At 36.7% G+C, this 20,524-nt stretch overlaps 1 protein-coding gene and 1 non-coding gene across 2 annotated transcripts; both read right to left on the bottom strand.

Annotated features, from left to right (window-relative positions):
* Window positions 1-6,760: 6,760 nt before the first annotated feature.
* Window positions 6,761-6,832, bottom strand: TRNAQ-UUG (transfer RNA glutamine (anticodon UUG)). Its single transcript has one exon. It is a non-coding gene; the product is annotated as a tRNA-Gln (tRNA).
* Window positions 6,833-13,482: 6,650 nt separating this feature from the next.
* Window positions 13,483-15,352, bottom strand: LOC129282049 (pituitary homeobox x-like). The gene is made up of 2 exons (XM_054917985.2): window positions 15,230-15,352; window positions 13,483-14,133 (listed from the first exon to the last, which is right to left on the bottom strand). The coding sequence occupies exons 1-2, from the start codon at window positions 15,350-15,352 to the stop codon at window positions 13,576-13,578; spliced, it is 681 nt and encodes a 226-aa protein (XP_054773960.2). The 3' UTR covers window positions 13,483-13,575.
* Window positions 15,353-20,524: the final 5,172 nt, after the last annotated feature.

Here is a 20,524-nt window from a genome sequence, read left to right as displayed (position 1 = left end):
ATTTCCAATTCATCAACCAGATTTCGTTTAACTTGAAAACAGTTTAACATCTGAATGCATAGCTTGCAGATTCAAGATGCGATTTGAGTTAATCTGGACTTTAAAAAAATACCCGCCATAGTCTGTCTAGCTAGAACTGCTCGCTCTCTCGGAGGAGATGTACCGTATATACAACGTGTACGCATTCTGTTATTCAAACGCCATTTTCATTCGACATTACAAAGACGTTCAAAGCCATCGTGATATATCACAAAACTTGTGTGAAATATGTTTATGGTATTACAGAGAGGATGTGTGCTGACAGCTCCCTTTCTATATCTTGTTTTATTCATGATAAATACGACTGATAGTGTGATCACGCAGTAACGCTTCCAGCTTTTCAACAAAGCCAACTTCATCATGAACATAATGTTTGGATCCCATATTTTTGTCACCTTGGCAGTGCTCTACCGATTTTGTTTCCTTTTTTCCCTCTTGTCATTCGGCAATAGATATCGCCCTGTCATTTTGATTAATAGTTTGGTGCTCTGAAATTAAAAACATTACAATAAGCTATGATATTGATTAATATCCATCGACTACAAGTCATCGTTCATCGTCGTGATTTGTTGTTCATCTTTTTTTTTATAATTCTAAAAATACTATTGTGACCGAGGACGTTAACATGTTTTTCAGTCGCTTTTGCTTTTCATCGTCATGATCTTGGGAAATAGTATACATCCTATTATGAGGTCACGTAATTTGTGTTCTTTGTTATTATAGCCGCAGTCATGAGTTTGAAATCGGATTTATACCGATTGGAAGAAACCAAAATCTACCTTGTTCTGTACAATCCTTTTTCTTCCTGAAAGTCAAGAGCCCCCCCCCCTTCCGCCGCTTATAATCATCATACATTCCCTATGCAACAAATAAAGTTCCATTGTACTTCGCTTCGCTTTCTTTTGTTTTACAAATAAAGGGAGTATGAAATGCAACAGGAAAGAGGGATATCATACAATAATACAGGAATGAAGAAATAAATGAATTATTAAAGTTGAATGCATGAACAAATAAGCACATACATATCCGTTTTTTTTTAACAAAATGAATAAGTGAAAGAATGGAAAGTCCACATGACATAAATAATGTAGTCCCTCCAAACCCTGAAACTTTGTATCAAGATCTTGATATTCATCCAATGAATAAATTTATAATATTTTGTTTTGTTGGATAGTATACAAGGGGTATCCGTCGGGACTTTCCTTGTATTAAGTTAGCTTTGTAAGGGACAATCTTGGACATGGTTGCTCAAATCTTGTTTAAACACAATTTCTGACATCAAACGCAAATCGGTTCTTTTTATTGGTGGAAAATCATTTTTGTGATCGATTTACAGAGGTCAAATTATGTGTGCTGTAATAGTTTTAAAGTTATCTTTATCAAGATGGTGGAGGTGCAGGCACGTAAACCCACGATTGGATTCAAAGTAATCTTTGTTCTGATTTTATTATCAAGCCTTTATCTACCTACATGTAATTATCATCTCATCGAGAAGCGAAGTCAGTTTTTTCGTTTAAAACGGAACAGCTAGACTATTTAACGAAGCTAAGTGTTTTTTTAAACATCGCCTACTTATTGAAAGGATAAACTTTAATTCTGTTTTCTCTGCTACGGTAATTGAATTCGTTTGGCAATCATCTTTATCTGAATAATAAAACAGAAATAAACAAGTTGTTTAATCAGTCGTTTTGAATGTTTTTCAATAATTATGATGAACCCGTCGTATCATCGTTTTTTTACCTTTGTTTCGTTAGCATGGAAAAAATCTCTGTTGATTATGCATCTGCGTTGATAAGAATGCAGTTATGATTTAAACAGATCCAATTATGATCATAATAATATGATTTAAGCTTTTAGTTAATTGGCATAGGCAATTAGTCCAATACATCTAAAAAAATAAGAAAGAGGGGGGGGGGGACAAATCAACCAATGATTTCAAAATTCCTATCTAAAGGTGGAGGAGCCGTGGTGTAGTTCTGATTCTCGCCTTGTAAGCAGAGGGTCGTGTGTTCGACTCCCACCACGGTCTGGCGTCCTTTGGCAAGGCATTAATCCACACTTTGCCACTCTCGACCCAGGTGCTAAATGGGTACCCGGTAGGATGTGAAAGTCATTGTAGCTTGTCCAGTACTGTGTGCACCTCACCGGCGGCTGACTGGAATATTCCCCAGGGAGTGGTAGATGTGCACACATTGTGTGCGGAATGACTGATTGAATCCGATGACCGGGGTAATAATATATCTGTAAAGCGCTTAAACACGTCGTTCAGATGTATTAAGCGCTGTATGGATTACTCCATCTCTTAAAAAAATGTTCATTTGAATTAAAAAATTACCTGAGTGGTATGAGTAGAGTAAAGTGCGTGCCACATCAAACATGCCAAGACTGAGGGGCTCCGATGAGTCGCGCCCTATACATACGCATGGATGCGCACAATCCTCATTTATCACTGGAAAACTGTCAGGTCTCCCCGCTCATGAACTTGAATTCAAGCTTGATGAGATGCATGGAGAGAAAGGGGTAATCACAGGGGGGGGGGGCAGATAGGCTGGGGGCAAAGCCACATGAACATAGCCATGCGAGGCGATTTCTTGATATTTCTGTCACGGGAGGGGTGGGCACTTTCACATAAAGAATGATCTACAGCATTCGAAATTCGGGGGGGGGGATGGGGACGTCCTAACGCCCCGCATTGCTGTCCAATTAAATTTAACTATTAAGTGTATAAAGTGTAAAATTTGAAGATTATGAAGGAAAATTTTAAATTATACGTTTATTACATAAATTTAAATGACATGTTTAAACGTAGTTCCAAATAGATAACCATCGAAGATAGTCCCTAAGGCCCTCAAATATAACATCTTACCTACAGCTGAAATCACCAATCAAAATTAAATGAACGAAATCAACAATGGTAAAACATACAGGCCTATATAGTCATCAAATTTGCATAAACTCGTGAAATTGGTGTAGTGCCATTTAGATGTTAATCTTTCTATACACAAGAAAAATAAGATTTTGACGTCGAAAACCTTTGCATTCCCAAACATATTGGCCCGTATTCTGAACTCTGCGTTAAAACTATGGGGAGCCAAACATGTCAAAATTTGTTCACATGGTATGTTTCTTATTTTTACTGTGCTTTTTCCTAATTCTTTAATGGTGAAAACAATTATCTTATTTATCCTTCCCAGACAGTTAAGAATGATTTGAGAGTCAAATGTGCTGATACTATGAACCTCTAATGTTAGAGATTTATCTCATAATCGGCTATCCATAGTTAAACACAACTTTATACAAAATAAAAAAAAACGATTTCAGAATACGTGCCATTGGCGCCAATTCTTGTTTAAACCTCAGGAAGGTGATTTTGAAATATGAATATTGTAAGGAAATTAGATTGATAGGGAGAGGGAGAGTGTGTTTCTGTGTGCGATAGAATGTATCTAATAGAGAGAGAGGGGGTGGGATGGGGGCAGACATACAGGCAAATGGGGAAATGAAAAAGTATTACAGAATTACTATAGTATACGAGAGAAAGACCCGAAATGAAAATTAAATTTACAGATCATTGAGAGGATTTTTGGACACTAAGATAAATAATTAAAAACAGGTTCAATAAGTTACTGGGAGAAGTTGTACCACTGACACTGCTGCGAATTGTTTCCCCTCCTTTCGGGGGAGGGGGCTACTAGCAAGGGTCTTTTTACAAAATGACTGACAAGAGCACCTTTTAGTGAAAAAAAGAGACATTTATGGATAATGGATATTTCTCTGCTGTGTCATATTTTAGCTTGAGGCTAACCCTCCCCTCTCGCTCTCTACATTGTTCTAACTTTACATTCATCTTTTATTCCTTCGTCTCCATTCCTTCCGATTGATGTCATTAATCATATTCGATGTGTTCATTTTCCATGCAGATATCAAGATGAAAAATTATGTCCTTTTGTATGATTTTGTCACTATCGACCATAAACATTCATTCAGAATCCTAATGACCTTGACTTGACTTCTTCTTGGTTTGACATAAAAAAGAGAATGAATTGTTCATCATTGGAGGAATATGTTTCAACATTTCTGCTGCCGTCACCCCCCAAAACTGAATTCGGTCGGATATCGAATGGATTCAATCCGGTTGAGTCCAGGGGCCATTTCATAAAGCTATTCGTAAGTTAAGAGCGACTTTAAGAACGACTGGTGATCCTTTTTTACGCGCTAACTATCGCCAATGAGTATACAATTACCAAAAGAAAGGATCACCAGTCGTTCTTAAAGTCGCTCTTAACTTACAAACAGCTTTATGCCCGGCATACACACTCACACGCACGCAAACCGTTCCAACGACCCCCGTTTTCACAAACATTTGTAGTTCCGAAGCCCGTTCCGAGAACCCTCCTTTTTACAATAAGCCCGCTCCAAGGCCCCCGTTTTTTGCCTCGCCCGCGGCACATACCACTACTTTTTGGTCGAGAACCCCCCCCCCCCCCAGAGGCTTTATGAAACGGCCCCCATTTTGGAGTCAGCCTCGTTGGGGTGACTGGGAACTTATAAACTAAAATGAAACGTTTTTTGATATATGAATTTATATATTTCTTATCTACCATTTTCCCAACCGAGTTAGGACTTTGGTATATAGGAACTGAAAAATGTCATGCTTTTGTAGGTTTTGTCCTTTTGCGATCGACTCGACTGTCATTTAAAAATTGAAATAAAATTGCCGTGCATGACCGTGAAGTCAGAGCAAAAACGGAGTCGCTCTTTTCAAATGCGCTAACTCAACATGGCATATGGAACTCAAACTTCAGAATTTCAATTTCTTTTCGTAATATTTCTTCTCATATCTTTTTTATTCTTTCGACGGAGCACACGACTCTGGATGGCATATTGGTGATTGATTCACCCAAAATATGCAGCAGACAGTTATGGATGGAGGAGAGTGAAAATTGAATAGACCATGAAAACGGCTAAAGCGTAATAATATTGCACTCCATTATTACATCCTCTTGTTATAAGAATCACAGAATAAAGGAATAAGGAATGAAAAGAAGCAAAAACATGAGTTATCAAGAAAATGGAAAGAGTATGGAGAGGTGGAGAAGAGTGATAGATACAGTGAAAGAAAGAGATAAAGACTAGAGGGAGGGAGAGGATGAAACAGAATATTGGTTTTTTGTAATAGTCATGATCATGAAGAAAAAATACTCAAAAAATCCTACATTTAAAATTGAAAGTGATATGTGAAATGATCGTATTGATTTCGCTGTTTATTGTGTGTTATTTGTCTGAATTAACTAATTGATGAAAAGGCGCTTTTTAAATTCAGTATGACAGAATATGGCATTGATATTCTGTAAATTGGCTTGCATCAAACACAAATAATTTCATTTGCTTCAGCCATTATGGCCATCCTTCAATATTTTTCAGTATTCATGCTTACTGAAAAATCACATAATAATAATAATAATAATAAAGTAATAATAATAGCCAATAGCGCTTTTTAGAGATACAAATCGTTTTGAGATTTATGAGGATAAAACGGTGAATTTATTGAATTTGAAATTATATCTTTATGTTAAAATTGGGAGAAGGTTGAGAAGAAGAAGCTTAATTTGAGAGCGTGTTTATTACAGAATGTCATATTAAGTGAAGCATGAAAATAAATGAAATCGACATGATCGATTATTAGGATGATCAATAAGGGCATAATGCTCCTATTTATCTTTTTAAATATCCAGTTACTGGTTTGATTTTTTTATATATTCTATTTATCACAGAGAGGAAGATATGATGATAATAGACAGACAGACAGACAGACAGATATATAGATAGATAGATAGATAGAAAAGCATGAGAAAAATAGGTTGGACCGAGGATAAGATTGGTAAATGGAGACGAGCGGATAATAGAAATCTAAGAAGAGATGAAAATAAATATCATGACAAATAAGAAAGGAGGGGTAGATAACTGTGAGAGTGTAAGACGATGGGACCGGATATTATCAGCTAAACCACTTTATAGGTTTTCTCAAAGAAGAAAACAGAAGACTTTAGCCCGCTTAAATTCCCCGTATAAATCATTTCATCGTCCCTGTCTTCTGTGCCTATCTAATACCATACTTGATTGTATCTCATCCATTTTGTGCGCCGTGGAATTTATTCATGGGAAAACCTTTGCAATAGCTTGATATCAATAAACCATATACCCTTCATTAGAGTGAGTTTAGCGTTTCGGTTGTAATTTATTTAAATTAACGTCAATGTTTGGAGGCCCAGTAATCACGACTTGGATGGTGCTATCAGCCGGGGAAGGGAATCCATTATGCGAGTATGAGACCTTAATCGTATGGTGGCTTTAAAAAGAAAATTGGAAAGGAAATATGGATTGGGGTGGCAAGGGGGAGGGGGCTTGGCAGCATTTGTGAGGGTAGAAAACTCTTAGAGAAAGTAAATCTTTCTCTCAGTTATAACGAAAAATAGGAATAAGGCATTACCAATAAAAAAATAACAAGAGAGAAGACGATGGGAAAATACAAGATTTTTTTTACGGACTCCAAACCAGCCGTTCGATATTCGATATGACCGATCAGTCTGGAGTCGGTTTCGTTACAATGTGGCTGCAGCAATATTGCTGTTGTATTTGTTGGTTTTGTGGCATTTTCTATCAATACGCTGAATCTTTTTTTTTTTATATCTTGAAAATGAAAAAAATGAAAAAAATAAAGAGGTCCCACCGAGACTTGAACTCGGATCGCTGGATTCAAAGTCCAGAGTGCTAACCATTACACCATGGGACCCATTGCAATTAAGAAGATGAGTAATGGCTTTTGATTCTGTATAAGTCTTTCCTGTTGAATTTCGTTTCATGTTATATGATATTTCTTATACAACATTAAAACATCAATATTACAAAAAAAATCAGCTTTTGATGAATGGATGTATAAAAATGACGCGCAAAAAATTAGTAAAAAAAACCACCCAGGACTACATGACAATGGCAATTATACATGAAAGATATACAAATACAAAGAGAAGAGCAACTTCGTGTTGTAAAAAGGGAAATAATGTATAATGAGAGGGTAATAAAATCACTACTTTTGTATAATGATGGTAATGCAAGTTTTAAGTTAAAGGTAATTACTAGCAAACATTCTCGCTTATACGGTGATGCGTTAGTTTGGGCGAGTGTAAGAGGGTAAGTGTGTGTGTGTTTCGATCGAGGCCCTTTCCCTAAAATAGACATATGGATGTTATTTTAACCATTGTAGAAAATGTTTAACGTCTAGGATAATGAGTTAAAATTAAAGTTATCAAATGCAAAGTCATTTAAAAAAATGATTATTTGTTTTGATCGTCACGATTGAGAAAAAGCTGCTAAAACAGTGGGACCTCATTTTAATCCGATGATCTCTTAATTCTAAACCTCGTCATACAGATCTTCGCCCCCCCCCCCCGACCCTATCAGTGATCTATAAAGGGCCCATGGACCCCTCCCTCCATCATGGTCATATTTCCATTCACAAAAAGTTCCACGCCTGACCGGGGTGACCTTAAATAGTAATAGATAAAATAAAAACTTATCCAAAATCTAAAGAATCTTCCTCTTTTCTATCAGTTGGGCACTTGAACTGAGCTATTAATCATGTTCTTCTAACAAAATCGCTTCGATGTTCCAGTACGGGCGTGCAGGACGCATTTAATTTCTATTAAGCGCGCGTGCAGTATTATTCCGCTAATGGATACTCCCGTAATAACACATGCATTTAAGTGTCTTTAAAGTAGAATTTAAGAGTGTGCAGTTCGCTCGCCACATTAAAATTTTCATTGGTTTTCAATGGCGGTATTGGATCTTGCATTATTCAAAGCAGTAACAGTGATAAATTTAGGAAGCATTTTCTCCTGACATTAAGGTTCTGAATCGAACCGAGTCTGAACCCCGACAAAGGGACATGAACAATGTAGCATGTGTCTTTGATAAAGGGCCTACAGTTTGACACTTTTCATTATATCAAATGATTTTATTCAGAAAATAAAGAAGTAAAATATTATTTTGGATTAAAACATTGCCTAAACTTCCATAGTGAGCGTGGAAGGGATTATCCATGTGTGTAATTTTGGAAATAAGGTATTACGAAATATCATTAGAAAGATCTTCTCATCAATCAATAATAATTGCTTAAACTTGAAAACGTAAGTAATGATCGGGAAATGGGGGGGGGGGCGCCAGAGAGAGAGAAAAATCAATGTATCTCATGGATACTAATCATACTATACGTCCACACAAGTTTAAAGAAAGTTGTTTCATTCGAGCGTTATGCACGATTGTGTTCAATAAAATCTGTTCATACTACACATTCCCTGTCTCACGATCTTTATGATTCAATGGAACTATATTGTGTACATGTGTATTCTATTTAACTCCTAAGTACGATGGATCATTATGATAAATACGCTTGTTTGACTTATCTAATAATATTTCATTTCATTTCATTTATTTAATTTCCAACAAAATACAAATCAGTAAAATACAGTTTGGTCAAACGAATTAAGTCAATACAATAAACAAAATATGTTCCATCAAGCACTCAAAATAACTAAATAGCATTATATTAATTACAATCAATAACAAGTATGACACTAAAATAAAATGAAGAGGCACACTAAAAAGCAAGAAAGAAGAAATAATATAGAGTCTTTAGAGAGATGCCGAGACCCCCTCCCCCTCATGTTCATCGTGTCCATGTTCATGATGTTGTCGAATTCGATGGCGTAATGCAATATGTCATGCTTAATTTTGTTCAAACAATTTTCTTGTAAAAAAGACTGCATATGATTACAGACTTTTGTCTGTGGACAACAGGACAAACAACGGCACAAACGAAACATTATTCATTACATTTTAGGACAAAGGTGCTTAATGTTTTTTTTCTTGAGATTGACCAATGTAATATTATTTGTAATGAAATATTGCAAAATATATACTATGTATGCGGTATGACAGTGTTAAGCACTGTATCATATTCATCATCATTATCACTACCACCAACATCAGCAGCATCATCATCATTGCCTTCGTCATCATCATCATGGTCATCACCATCGTCACCATCATCGTCGTCGCCGTCATCATCATCGACATCATTGTCATCATCATCGTCGTCATCATTTTCATCGTCATCATCGTCATCACCATCACCACCACCACCACCATCATCATCATCATCATCATAATCTCATAATCTCTCTAGACATTATTGCATATATATTCGTTTTTTTTATCCCAAATACATACTTTCATCTCTACTTTTTATCCGTCTCTCTCAGTCTCACGTATTTCTTCGCATTCCATTTTATATATGCACAAAGAGACCAGAATAAAGTTATGTTGTTATTGTCTTTTTTTATTCCGGAACAATAACCATAATTTATGAAAAAAATGTGAGCTAAACTACAATCTTCTATATAGACTTGACGACAAAATGATTCTGCTATGATACAATGGAGAGACACACATAAAAAAAAAACAAGATAGAACCTACTTTAAATTCTCAAGTAATGTATATAGATAACTACAGAATACTGTCGCATGACACCGTAATACTTTTTGTTTGAATGTTTGGCCGTTGTGAATTGTACGAGATGAAATGTGGAAGAGAGGTAAAAATGACGCTATGTGGGGGGACCGCCAAAAGGGCGGCGGGAAAGTGAGAGTGTTTATATATCTCACGTTGATGGATGTCCATGCTATATTGTCCGCTTAAGTTACGAAATGGACTTCGCTGGCGTGATCGATCGCCGGCATCGAATACTGTTAAAAGAGCCTCTTAGCCTTAATGGGAGCACTGTACTATACCCGCACCCATAATATTCCTCACAGAACGCAAACCAATCCATTGATATTTGTTGCTAGCGAATCGTTCTCTCTTTCATATGACATCAGCGGCTCTCTTCTTTTTGAGCGCGCCAATCTTCTTGTCGGCTTTGCCCGCCGACACAAATACCCCTAGAATGAGGTGGTGTCCGAAACGTATGAACCTGAACGGATTTCAAAGATCAAGAGGCTCCCACCGCATGAAATAACTCCCGATTTACAAGAGAGAATGCATCGATATTACATCACATTACAGGGCATAATGGTCCACCAGATCTAATAAAATCAAATCCAACAAAGCCACAGTTATCTTTTCCCGGATTGGAGATGGGACTTGCTTTCATATTTACAAAATTGAAAAGTATTATCCCCTCGTTCTATTGAGAAACAGAGCAATTTGTTTATAGCCCAGTTTTGTTACACTTTTAAAAGGTGTCGAAGCCTTTGCTTTTGGTCCCGTACATAAAATGAAACATAAATGTATAATAGTACCTTCAAGATGCCCGGATGCTCTGGTCAAGAGACCCTTTCATGGACACAATTGACTTTGTTACCAAACTAAATAGAACATCTGATAAACAACTTCAAAATGACAACAAAAAGAAGTAGAAAGAAATACATGTCGAAAACTAAAATGTGACATAAAACAAATAATATGCATAGGATTTTTTATCTACATTATCATTTTCAGTGTAGAGAAGAGAGAGAAAAGGTAGACTTAAACAATAAGCCATTTTGTTCGATAGCTTTGACCCTTGGCAAGATATTATGGCTGATTCTATATGTTTGTGTATTTTCATCGTAAATTAGAGGAAATTTTGACTGTATAGCAATATAAGTTTATGTGAACAAGTAGTTTCAATGGAAAAACGGTGTTTATCATGTTTATTGTTGGAAGTACGGAATTAATGCAATGATAGAAACTTAAAATATTTATTGATACCCAAGGTTGTAAGTTCATTACCTTTGCTCATATGATTTATATCATTGATCAATAAAGAGGTGATTTAAATATTAATATATAGACATCATTTTCTTTCTCATTAAGACATGCATCATGTTCTGTTTTACAAAGTTTTACATGTATAATAAAGGAAACATAGTTATATTATGATTGGAATTATGATTAACATTATAAAAAACAAACACTTCTTTCTGTCGTTTGATGGATGTGCTTCCATAGTCAGGTCACGACCACAATATTGATGACGTCATTTCATTTCATTACGACTGACTTCTCGTCACAACTTTATATAGAATATTGCAATAGCATATTGAAATATGAGAATTGACTTGAAAATGAAAAGTGTAATAAATTCATTCTGGTCATAAAATTGAAGTCAAGTTGGGGTGAGGATGCAACTATTACTCACATTAATACAAAAGTGTTTTGTAAACTCAAATGGAGTTTTATTTATGTCCTGTTAAAATCTGATTAATAAGCATTCTTTAAACAAACTGCAATACTTAATTTAATATTCCAAGAGAAACATTTCAGATTCAGCTGAGATTGAAGCACGAATTTTTCATCGGATTATTTCAACGTTCCAAACATGATGGATACTCAGTTTAGAGTACAGTGAAATCATAATCACCGAGTAAGAACCCACATGGATCTACTGGTGCATGGTCAGTTAAAATCGAATGTCAACGGAAAAAAGGTATATAGAATGAGATTGTGACAAAGATAAGAAATACTAGAAAGAGGTCAACGATGACTCTTGGACGCAGCGTAATATTTCAAAAATAAGTCAAAGAACACGACGGCGTCTAACCCCCGAAAACATGGAAAATGACTATGCCATCAGCTTTGTTCGAGACCCGAATAGAACATGAAATCAGGATGGTCTTTGGCGATCCCTGCTAAGATGAGATTAATCACTGTTATCATTTTGTAATCAATCTCAGGTAGTAATAAACTCGATTCCTATATAAATTGTTACTAAGACAGGGCACTGAAAGTTTCAGTATATCACCAGTCTCCTCCCATGATGAATATATGACGGTTCCATATAGACTACGGGGCCGTTTCATAAAACTGTTCGTAAGTTAAGAGCGACTGGTGATCCTTTCTTGTGTTAAATGGTGTACACCAAAATGTTCATTGGCAATGGTTTAGCGCGTAAGAAAGGATCACCAGTCATTCTTAAAGTCGCTCTTAACTTACGAACAGCATTATGAAACGGCCCACAAATTTAAATCTCGAAATTGCCGAATAATCGAGCGAAAAAAACTTGAAATGGCCAATCAAAATGTGCTAGAGCAAGCGTATTTTCATCATCAATGTTCAGGACATCCGCTATCAACCATCATTCAGAATTGATGTTTAAAAATTGTAAATCTTTGTGATGCAATGCCTTTGGGCGGAAAGATCGTGGGAAGGGGTGCATGTTGCACACCCCCTCCCAGCTCCTTCTCCCCACCACCACCCTTTAACATCATCCACCGTCTGTCTGCATCCTTCTCTCTCCAGTCTACCTTGGCACGATGACGAAATAAGGTCAAGATACCAGCATTAAACACGATGACTTGTCATCACGGTGACATTGACAGTGGAAAAATAAACACTCGAGAAGAGGGTTGCACCGGTGGGTAAAAGTACTCCTAACCCCACATTAACGGGACAAGGATGGTGGAGGGTTGGTGGAAGGGGAGAGAAGATCGGGAAAGAAGGACAAAGAGGGTGATGAGAAGGACAGAGAAAAATGGAAGATAGGCATAGAAATCGAAGGGGTGAGCAGGAGAGGAGAGAATATAAAGAGAGAGGAGATACAAAGAGAAAGTGAAAAAGATGAGAGAGAGAGCAAGAAAGAAAAAGAAATGGGTAGGAGCAACATGATGGGGAAGGCAAAATTATTGACATACAGTTTTAATACACCATTATTATGATTATCAAAATAAATAAAAATACTAAGGGAGAAAGAAAAATGTAATGAAAGGGGACAAGGGGAAGGCTAATAATAAACGGTTGAATTCATTCCAAAAGAATGTCACAAGAATACGTGAAGAAAAGCGAATTGATTGAACACCGATTTGAGTACTCTCGCTTCATACATTATCAGGAAAAAAAATCTAATCGCTAAAATAGGCATCAATAGTTCTCGATTGTTTTACTTCTCTTATCATTGTCATATTTTTACTGAATGTATCTTGGGGGTAACATGCTCACATGATACACCGAATAATTATTGTTCTTTTATCTTAGTTCCATGTTTAATACTAAGGCGGCGGGAATGGGGTTTCAATACCTGGGTTTTTAATAGCCTTTATATAAAAAGTGAAATATCACCATTGGCATGATTGGGGAAGCTCATATGTTCATGCATCAAGAAAGAGAAATACACATATCGATGGTTCTTTTCCTATCATATAAAGGTGCTTGAAGTAAAATAATGAGGTGCAAAAAAACGAGGAAAAATTCCATTAATCAAGATGAAAAAAAATGTCCAAGAATGATCAATTGCGAACCGTGGTTCCATAAGATCATCCAGAAATAGAATCAGTTTGTCTAATGATATAAACATGATGAACAACATGCAATCATTACTCTCTGAGTCCATCAGCCAATCAACGTCGACTTTTTTTTTCTTTCTAGAAGTTCGAGTTGATCTTTCTTTCAGCGTCCTGCTTTCCAGGAAAAAAAGTTTCTGGCAATGTTTGATGAGCGTCTCATGTTGCGGGACCGTTGAGACCAGCGTATTGGCAAGCTGAAAGCGTGGGGCTCTGGCGGACTGGGTAGCTCAAACCGGGTACGTTGGAGGAATGATGTTGCTTGGCTTTGAGGCGAAGTGAAGCAATGCTGTTTGTACATGGCTCACGATACATATACGGCGGCGCTCCAGGCGGTGAACCGTAAGGGTAGCTGGCGGCGCCCACGGCTGCAGCGGCTGCGGCGTTGTTGAGAGAGTTCAACCCTTGGCCAACGCCGTTGACAGGGGTCGCGGCAGAGAAAGTCGAGCTCAGCGTGGTCGGTGGGGGGTTGAAACACATCTGTTGGCTGGTCATCGACAATGGGTTCACCGTGTTCAATGACCACGCAAAACTCTTGGTACCCAGGTGGTTGGCGGTTTTAGCTGCTGCCCAGTTGTTGTATGAATAGCCTGAGTAGAGGCCGTCATCGAAAGGCTGCATGAGGCCGTTGAAGCCAGCACCGAGACCGTTCTTTAACTCGTGTAGTTGGTTTCGTTCCCGTTTGCGCCATTTCGCTCTTCGATTTTTGAACCAGACCTAGATGCAAAGAAATGACATCAAAGGAGAGAGGGGATTCAGTTTAAAGTAAAACAAAAATAAAAATACGTTGATTTACTTTATTTCAACAAGTATGACAAATGATTATTATAATACAAATAACGTTGTTATGTTGGGGGGGGGGTCAACATTTGTGCAGAAAGAGGTATTAGAGATAAAAAATGATAGAGAAATATTTTTTCCGGACTTTTTTTCCCAGCCACCCTTTCGCACTGAACCTTTGTGACGCATGTATCGCAGAGTAGTTTATATTTGCATGCTGTATGCTAGGAAAAGGGAGCTCACGACGATTCGGTCCTTCAAGGATTACGCTTAAAGTACATAAAACATGTAAAATACCACTTTGTACAAATCCTTTAATCTTCAGAAGTGCGAAGGATCTCTAAACCCACAGTCGACAGATGTTGGTATTACATTTGAATATATCATCTCCAAATTTCCTCTTTAATGTTGCATCATCACTCTTAGGAAACGCCATTTCCTTACAAAATTTAAGCCAGATGACTTTTGTTGAATTGTATTAGCGTATTTTCCTCTTCCTGCATGTATAATTCTTTCATATAGGATTTCGCTAATTCTGCGTATCATATTTCGAATCTTTGTCTGTTACTTTTGTCATTTTAATCATAACTTTTTGAGAAAAATAAAAACAATCAAATGAAAAAAGAAGAAAATAAAACCCTGGATACTGCAAACCCCTAAGCAACTTCAATTTCTTTCCTGAAAATGCATCGTAGTATTTTCGCGCGGAGTCTTTTCTGTCATTTCTCTTTTTTCCCGTCCTTCCCTGGCGCTTGAAAAAATTGGACAATTACAACTGGTACTGGCAATAATCGCCGATCTCGTTTCATTGAGGTCTATTTACTTAGGAAATAGTATACCTCATTCGAGAGTCATTAAACGATTAAGTTACATTCACGAGATGGCATTATGAATAAATTTCTACACATGTTCATCAAAGATGAATATTGTTAAAGTCAAGGAAAGGACCATTGTGCCGGAGGCGTTGGATAGCATTGTACGTTGAAGGGAGAGTATACTTGACTTTGTGTACTCTAGGTATTGTCGGATATACACTGGGAGTTTCGCCGAGTTCCCTCAGGGATATTGTGGCGCAATACCTCGGTCTGAATGCGCGCCCGCCGAAATATGGCTCTACAAATGCCATCGCTCTGTCTTTCTCGGTGCAAGCATTCATCTTGCATTCTGGAAAGTGGGCAACCTGTCGTTCCAGTGGGGCATATGGGGATGGGGAGAAAGCTTAGGCCAAGTCACGTGCAGTCATGACAATCTTAAAACATTGAGAAACAGGAAGACAGACGGAGATGTGTCGAGATTTCATCTTATTTTATATGACCGCATGATGGATAGAAAGAAACATGGATGAAGACATTTAGGGGGAAGAAAAAATGTTGAGCTTTGTTTTCTCTTATTAAAAAAGCCAAATGTTTAGTTAGCTATGACCGAGCAAAATCCAATTTCAGATGCTTTTAGAAAGTCATCCCCAAGCACCCTACACAAGGTTAACGTTTGAAAACTAATATTTGTTACTGAGCTCACTTTAGGCAACTGACACTTCTTCAACAAAGGCACACTAAAAAGGTCAATGAATTGTAAGAAAATCACTAATAAAGATATAGAACCGGTCGTCAAGCAATTGAATACATATAATAATGAAAAGACATTTTAAAACATTTTTTATACCAAATAAATACCAAACCCCAAATTAAAGTTTTACTTCACGAGCGCGATGAATATTTCACCACCAATATTTCTTATCACGACGCAGTATTGGTATCAGTCTGAACACTCCTTAATCCAACATGTCCAATGAAAAGAGCGACATCGCACCGTTTCCTTATTTCACTGGTCTTTGGTGATATTTTTCATCTCTTTCTAGAAAGCCCAAACGTGGAAAAGAAGATGCCGTCGTTACCGCAAAGCCGCAAGTACAGCGGCGATATGAAAATGAAAATCATATTTTCTTTACGATTTCGCAAGAACATTTCTTCGGAATGACGTTATATCGCTCATAACCTATTTTTCATCAGGTAGATATTAGAAAACAGCCATCCTGCATGTTCTGTGTGTTTTTCAGGACGTGGGGATTGGTATATTGGACTTCTTAGTATCATTCACCACAATTTTTCTTCATTTCATTTCTTTGGGGGGGGGGGGGTAAGAACCAGGAGAGATTTTTCTCCAAATAGCGTATTCTGCCTCATACTTTGAGAGGAGATATTGCAAAACAATCTTTCAAAACTCATGTATCAGTATTGACATTAGTATTGATACGGGTGCGATGCTCGTCATGCACGTCATATATATTTTCCAAATTCAAAATTTCTATACCTGCCATACCTGTGCTGCCGATATTATCAAAATAATATTTTAACATTACATATTTCTTTAGAAGGACACCAAAGGACAAAGGTCTAACATCTTTATCTCTTTAGAACGTTTTTGAAAAATAAAATGTTGATTCAATAAATGCAAGCCTGTCGATATTTCTGGTAGTTGTATGTAATCATCAACTCTGCGCTCATTAATCTTGGATTATGGACATTAAAACAAGTCTTGGAGATAATAACCCACAGGAATATTAACATCTTATATTGGCATTCCCAGTAACGGGGAAGCACTTTGCACTTCGTCCGAAGATAGATGAGCGAAGATGCGCCATTCTCATTCTCTACTTTCTCGCCGTGTATATGACGATTGATGCCCGATACATCTTTACCCTATATTTCATCCTCACGATCCAGTGAATTGTGACTTGTCAGTAATATTCGTCCCCCTAAAATAATTTTGCCGAATAAATAAGGTATTAGCATGATGCTAATTGTGGCCTTATATTATTTATTGAAAAAAATGTCCCCCCCCCCAAAAAAAAAAAAAAAAAGAGACTTTTATTCGCAAACGAAACTTGCCTGAATTTACTTTGAATTGCTTTGAATCAGTCTCTATACTGCTAAATATAATATGGAGAGGATACAGTATTCAATTCCAATAAAACCTCGATCGTCCCGTTCCATCATATCTTTAATATAAAATATCCTAGATTCCTATAAAAAAATTATTCTACGACGGCCGTTTCCCGGATATGTTTTTGTTAAATTCTACAATAAACCTAATAATCTACCTTATAAACTTGGTATGAAAGAATGTTTTCGATTGATGTTTGTTTCCAGTGTCGTAAAAAAATAATAGCCACCAGCGAAATAGGCTTCATGAAATAATATATAGAAATACGCATGTTGAACAAAGCAAAATCATTCTTAAATCCTGGTGGTAATTATGTTAATGACATCTCCATCGTATAAAAACACAAATTTATGTTTTTCTATTATTCTAAAATAGAAGTGTTTGTTCTATTTGTTTGTTTTTCTTTGTAATATTGATATTTTAATTGTATTCTTATTTCGTATTATGTATCTTAATTGTATATACATGTAATGTGATTTTAATATGTACGCACGGACGTTCAGAAGAACAGCCATTGGCTGAAGTTCGTTTACCGTGTTGAAATAAAATAAATGAAATGAAATGAAGTGTTATCTATAATGAATGGTTTTTTAAATCTAGATAATTTCGGGAACCCTTTCTATTCCCCGAATACAATTTTAAATTGGCTGTTAATAACATTTGTATTTTCGGAAGATGATAGTATGATGAAATAGAAAACTATAAATTTCATGTATCTTTGGTTAGGTCCTTATCTATTACCAAGTTGCCATGGTTACTGATGATTGATAGCTATCCTAAGAATGAGTTCTAGGCAGCCGACAGTACATTGCCCTCATAGATGATGTGTAGTTATGGTTCGGTAGAATCATGCACTTTTTGGACCTTTGATGTCACTATTTCCTGCCATTCTCACAACAACATTCCCAATTTCCTCAATGTTGTAATAAAACAGTTGATGAATAGGCTGGGACAGTAGAAATGGGACATGAAAAGTTTTTAACATGTTCATCGTTTTATCCTTATAAATAAACAAAATATTAAATCACATAAAGTAAACAGATAACAAAGTTACTATTTACATCATATATCTAAAGGTACGATGTGATTACCATGATAATCATGACCTTCTTTGGTATATCTTTTGATTGCTAAAGTAAAGCTCGTTTACACATAAGGAATACGAATCAATCTAGCCAAAAAATGCTTTGATTTCAAAATAGATTTATATATAAAGCAATAAATATATATAGAATATACAGATAAATTTATTTTTTTGAATAGCGTTTTGCAGTAGACATAAAAATAATGAGACATTTCGATTGATCTGGGTTATTACTTATAAAGAATCGAAGAATCGAAGAAGAAGAAGAAAAATGAGAAGAAGAAGACGAAGAAGAACAAGAACAAGAAGAGGGAGAAATATAAGAACAAATCAGTAGAGAGAGAAACAACTACAATAACAACGAAGACGACGATTATCAATGTAATCATCAAAATTAATGGGAACCAAATACGGAGAGGAAAATGATAAATAAGGAGTGGTAGTTCCGAAATATTGATTTTCGTTCTTCTGTCCAATACTGGTGTTCTATTTAGGACATGTAGGAGTCCGAAAATATTGAAATGAACAGTCTTACAAATCGTCGGGGTCACTTGAACTTTCTTTCGGCGAGGTTATCTCCTAGACGCAAATTGGCGATGCCTCGTTGAAGAGTGGGACTAGCGTGGCAATATGAAAACATTGTTAAAGTACGAGGCTTTGGAGAAATGCCCTTGAACTTTCTTAAGAGCATCAGCACTGCCAAGAGTTTTAAAGAACCCGTTTATCCTCCAGAAAAAGAACCATGGACTTAACTGTAAAAGCGTTTCAGTGGGAACAGCGCAGTATCTCGAGTGTTTCTAGAACAAGCTGTCAAGACGGGGAATACAAAAATGACATTTGGTGTCTTGAAAGAGAGAAAGATATCGTGTGCTTTGTGCATTATTCTAGATTTAGAGGGTCCAGAGAGACTCGAATCGAAACAAAACCTACTACACATCATTAGAAGGTCTTTATACCACTCTAAGTGTATACACTCCTATTCATCCTCCTATAGATGTACTATCACGGCTATGGTATCTTTAATGCGAGGGCTCACCTGGGATCATCATTTTGCATTTCAAAGATACCATAGATATATCTGATCATTTTATTAGCATGGGATCAGAAGTGATGAGGTTCGAAAGTGCACATGAAAACTTAACGGTAGATATTGCCTTCCATCATACCCATTTTGAATGATATAGTATGACTATTGCACGGGGGTGGTAGAGTCAATTTGGGTTACATGATGACTCGGTCGGCTAGCATCAAAATATGACATGATTGTAGAGAGGTCGGTGCATAGTGCATTGTCATTCTGTTTAGAAGTAGCTTTGGGTAGGGGCCTTTCCGTGCGGGCGGGCGGGTGTCCTATGTATTTTCAAAAGGCAAAACTCGATTACTAAGTTTAGAAATTAGAAAAAAGAAGATAAAGAACACGAACATGATTGTCAGTCACTTAACAATAGTTTACAGTAGCTTTTAAAAGTTGCATACAGATGCTAAACTGAAACGGACAAATCCGATTAACGTCTCTACGACTTCACAAAGTTTTCGGCATTTATTTCCTCTACGATGTAATATAAGCAAAATCCAGGGATTTGATATTTACAATAGAAGGGACGACATATCACCGAAGTGCCCTTGACGGCGCCGTGTGTGTATAGAAGCGATGCATTTTATGAAAAGATATCCATTGTTAGCCGCAAACGCGTGTGTCAGGTCGCTCATTTAAAACACATAGAATCGCGTCAGTATTTTTTACTCAAACCAAAATTCGATTTTAAGGTCTAATTGTTACTAAACATTGCCACAATGACGCTAGAATGGAGCCGTTGATTAGAAAATCACAGTTAAGATAGCAGTACCTCCCATCAAATTGAAAATCTTTGATTTGAAAAGCTTCCATGAACAAACGGCAAACTGTGGAAGAAATATCAAAGTTTCGATCGAGAAGACAAAAGAGCTCAGCAGACGTAATTTTTAATGTTGCCGCCGGCGGGACCAGGCCACAAAGTTTATTTACTTTCTATTTATCTGTGTAATTGAGTCAATAGATTGAAAAAATTGCAATCATTTGTTGATGGAGGATGTATTCCTATGTTGTGAAAATAGATAATAACTTCTAATTTTTGCGTAATGATTGATGGCTAGCTTTACTGTGATAAATGAAAAACCAGCCGCTTTTATTAGTATACCACAAAGCAGTCGGACCTGCCAATTTCGACTGAAAGAATGAAGAGAATAAATTGCTTAATTGGCGAAGGGATTTGATGAAAGTTCAAGAGAAATGTCAAAATTCCTATCATGATGAAGTGCAAG

The sequence above is a fragment of the Lytechinus pictus genome, chromosome 18 (genome assembly GCF_037042905.1).
Source record: "Lytechinus pictus isolate F3 Inbred chromosome 18, Lp3.0, whole genome shotgun sequence".
NCBI lineage: Eukaryota > Metazoa > Echinodermata > Echinoidea > Temnopleuroida > Toxopneustidae > Lytechinus > Lytechinus pictus.
The sequence above is the reverse complement of the archived record's forward strand: the minus strand, read 5'-3'. Positions and strand labels throughout refer to the sequence as shown.

Coding starts and splice junctions, on each gene's coding strand:
- LOC129282049 (XM_054917985.2), bottom strand. CDS start 15,352: ATGAATGCTTGCACCGAGAAAGACAGAGCGATGGCATTTGTAGAGCCA. Junction 14,134..15,229: donor AACTCGGCGAAACTCCCAGT/GTATATCCGACA, acceptor CTTTGCATCTAG/GTCTGGTTCAAAAATCGAAG.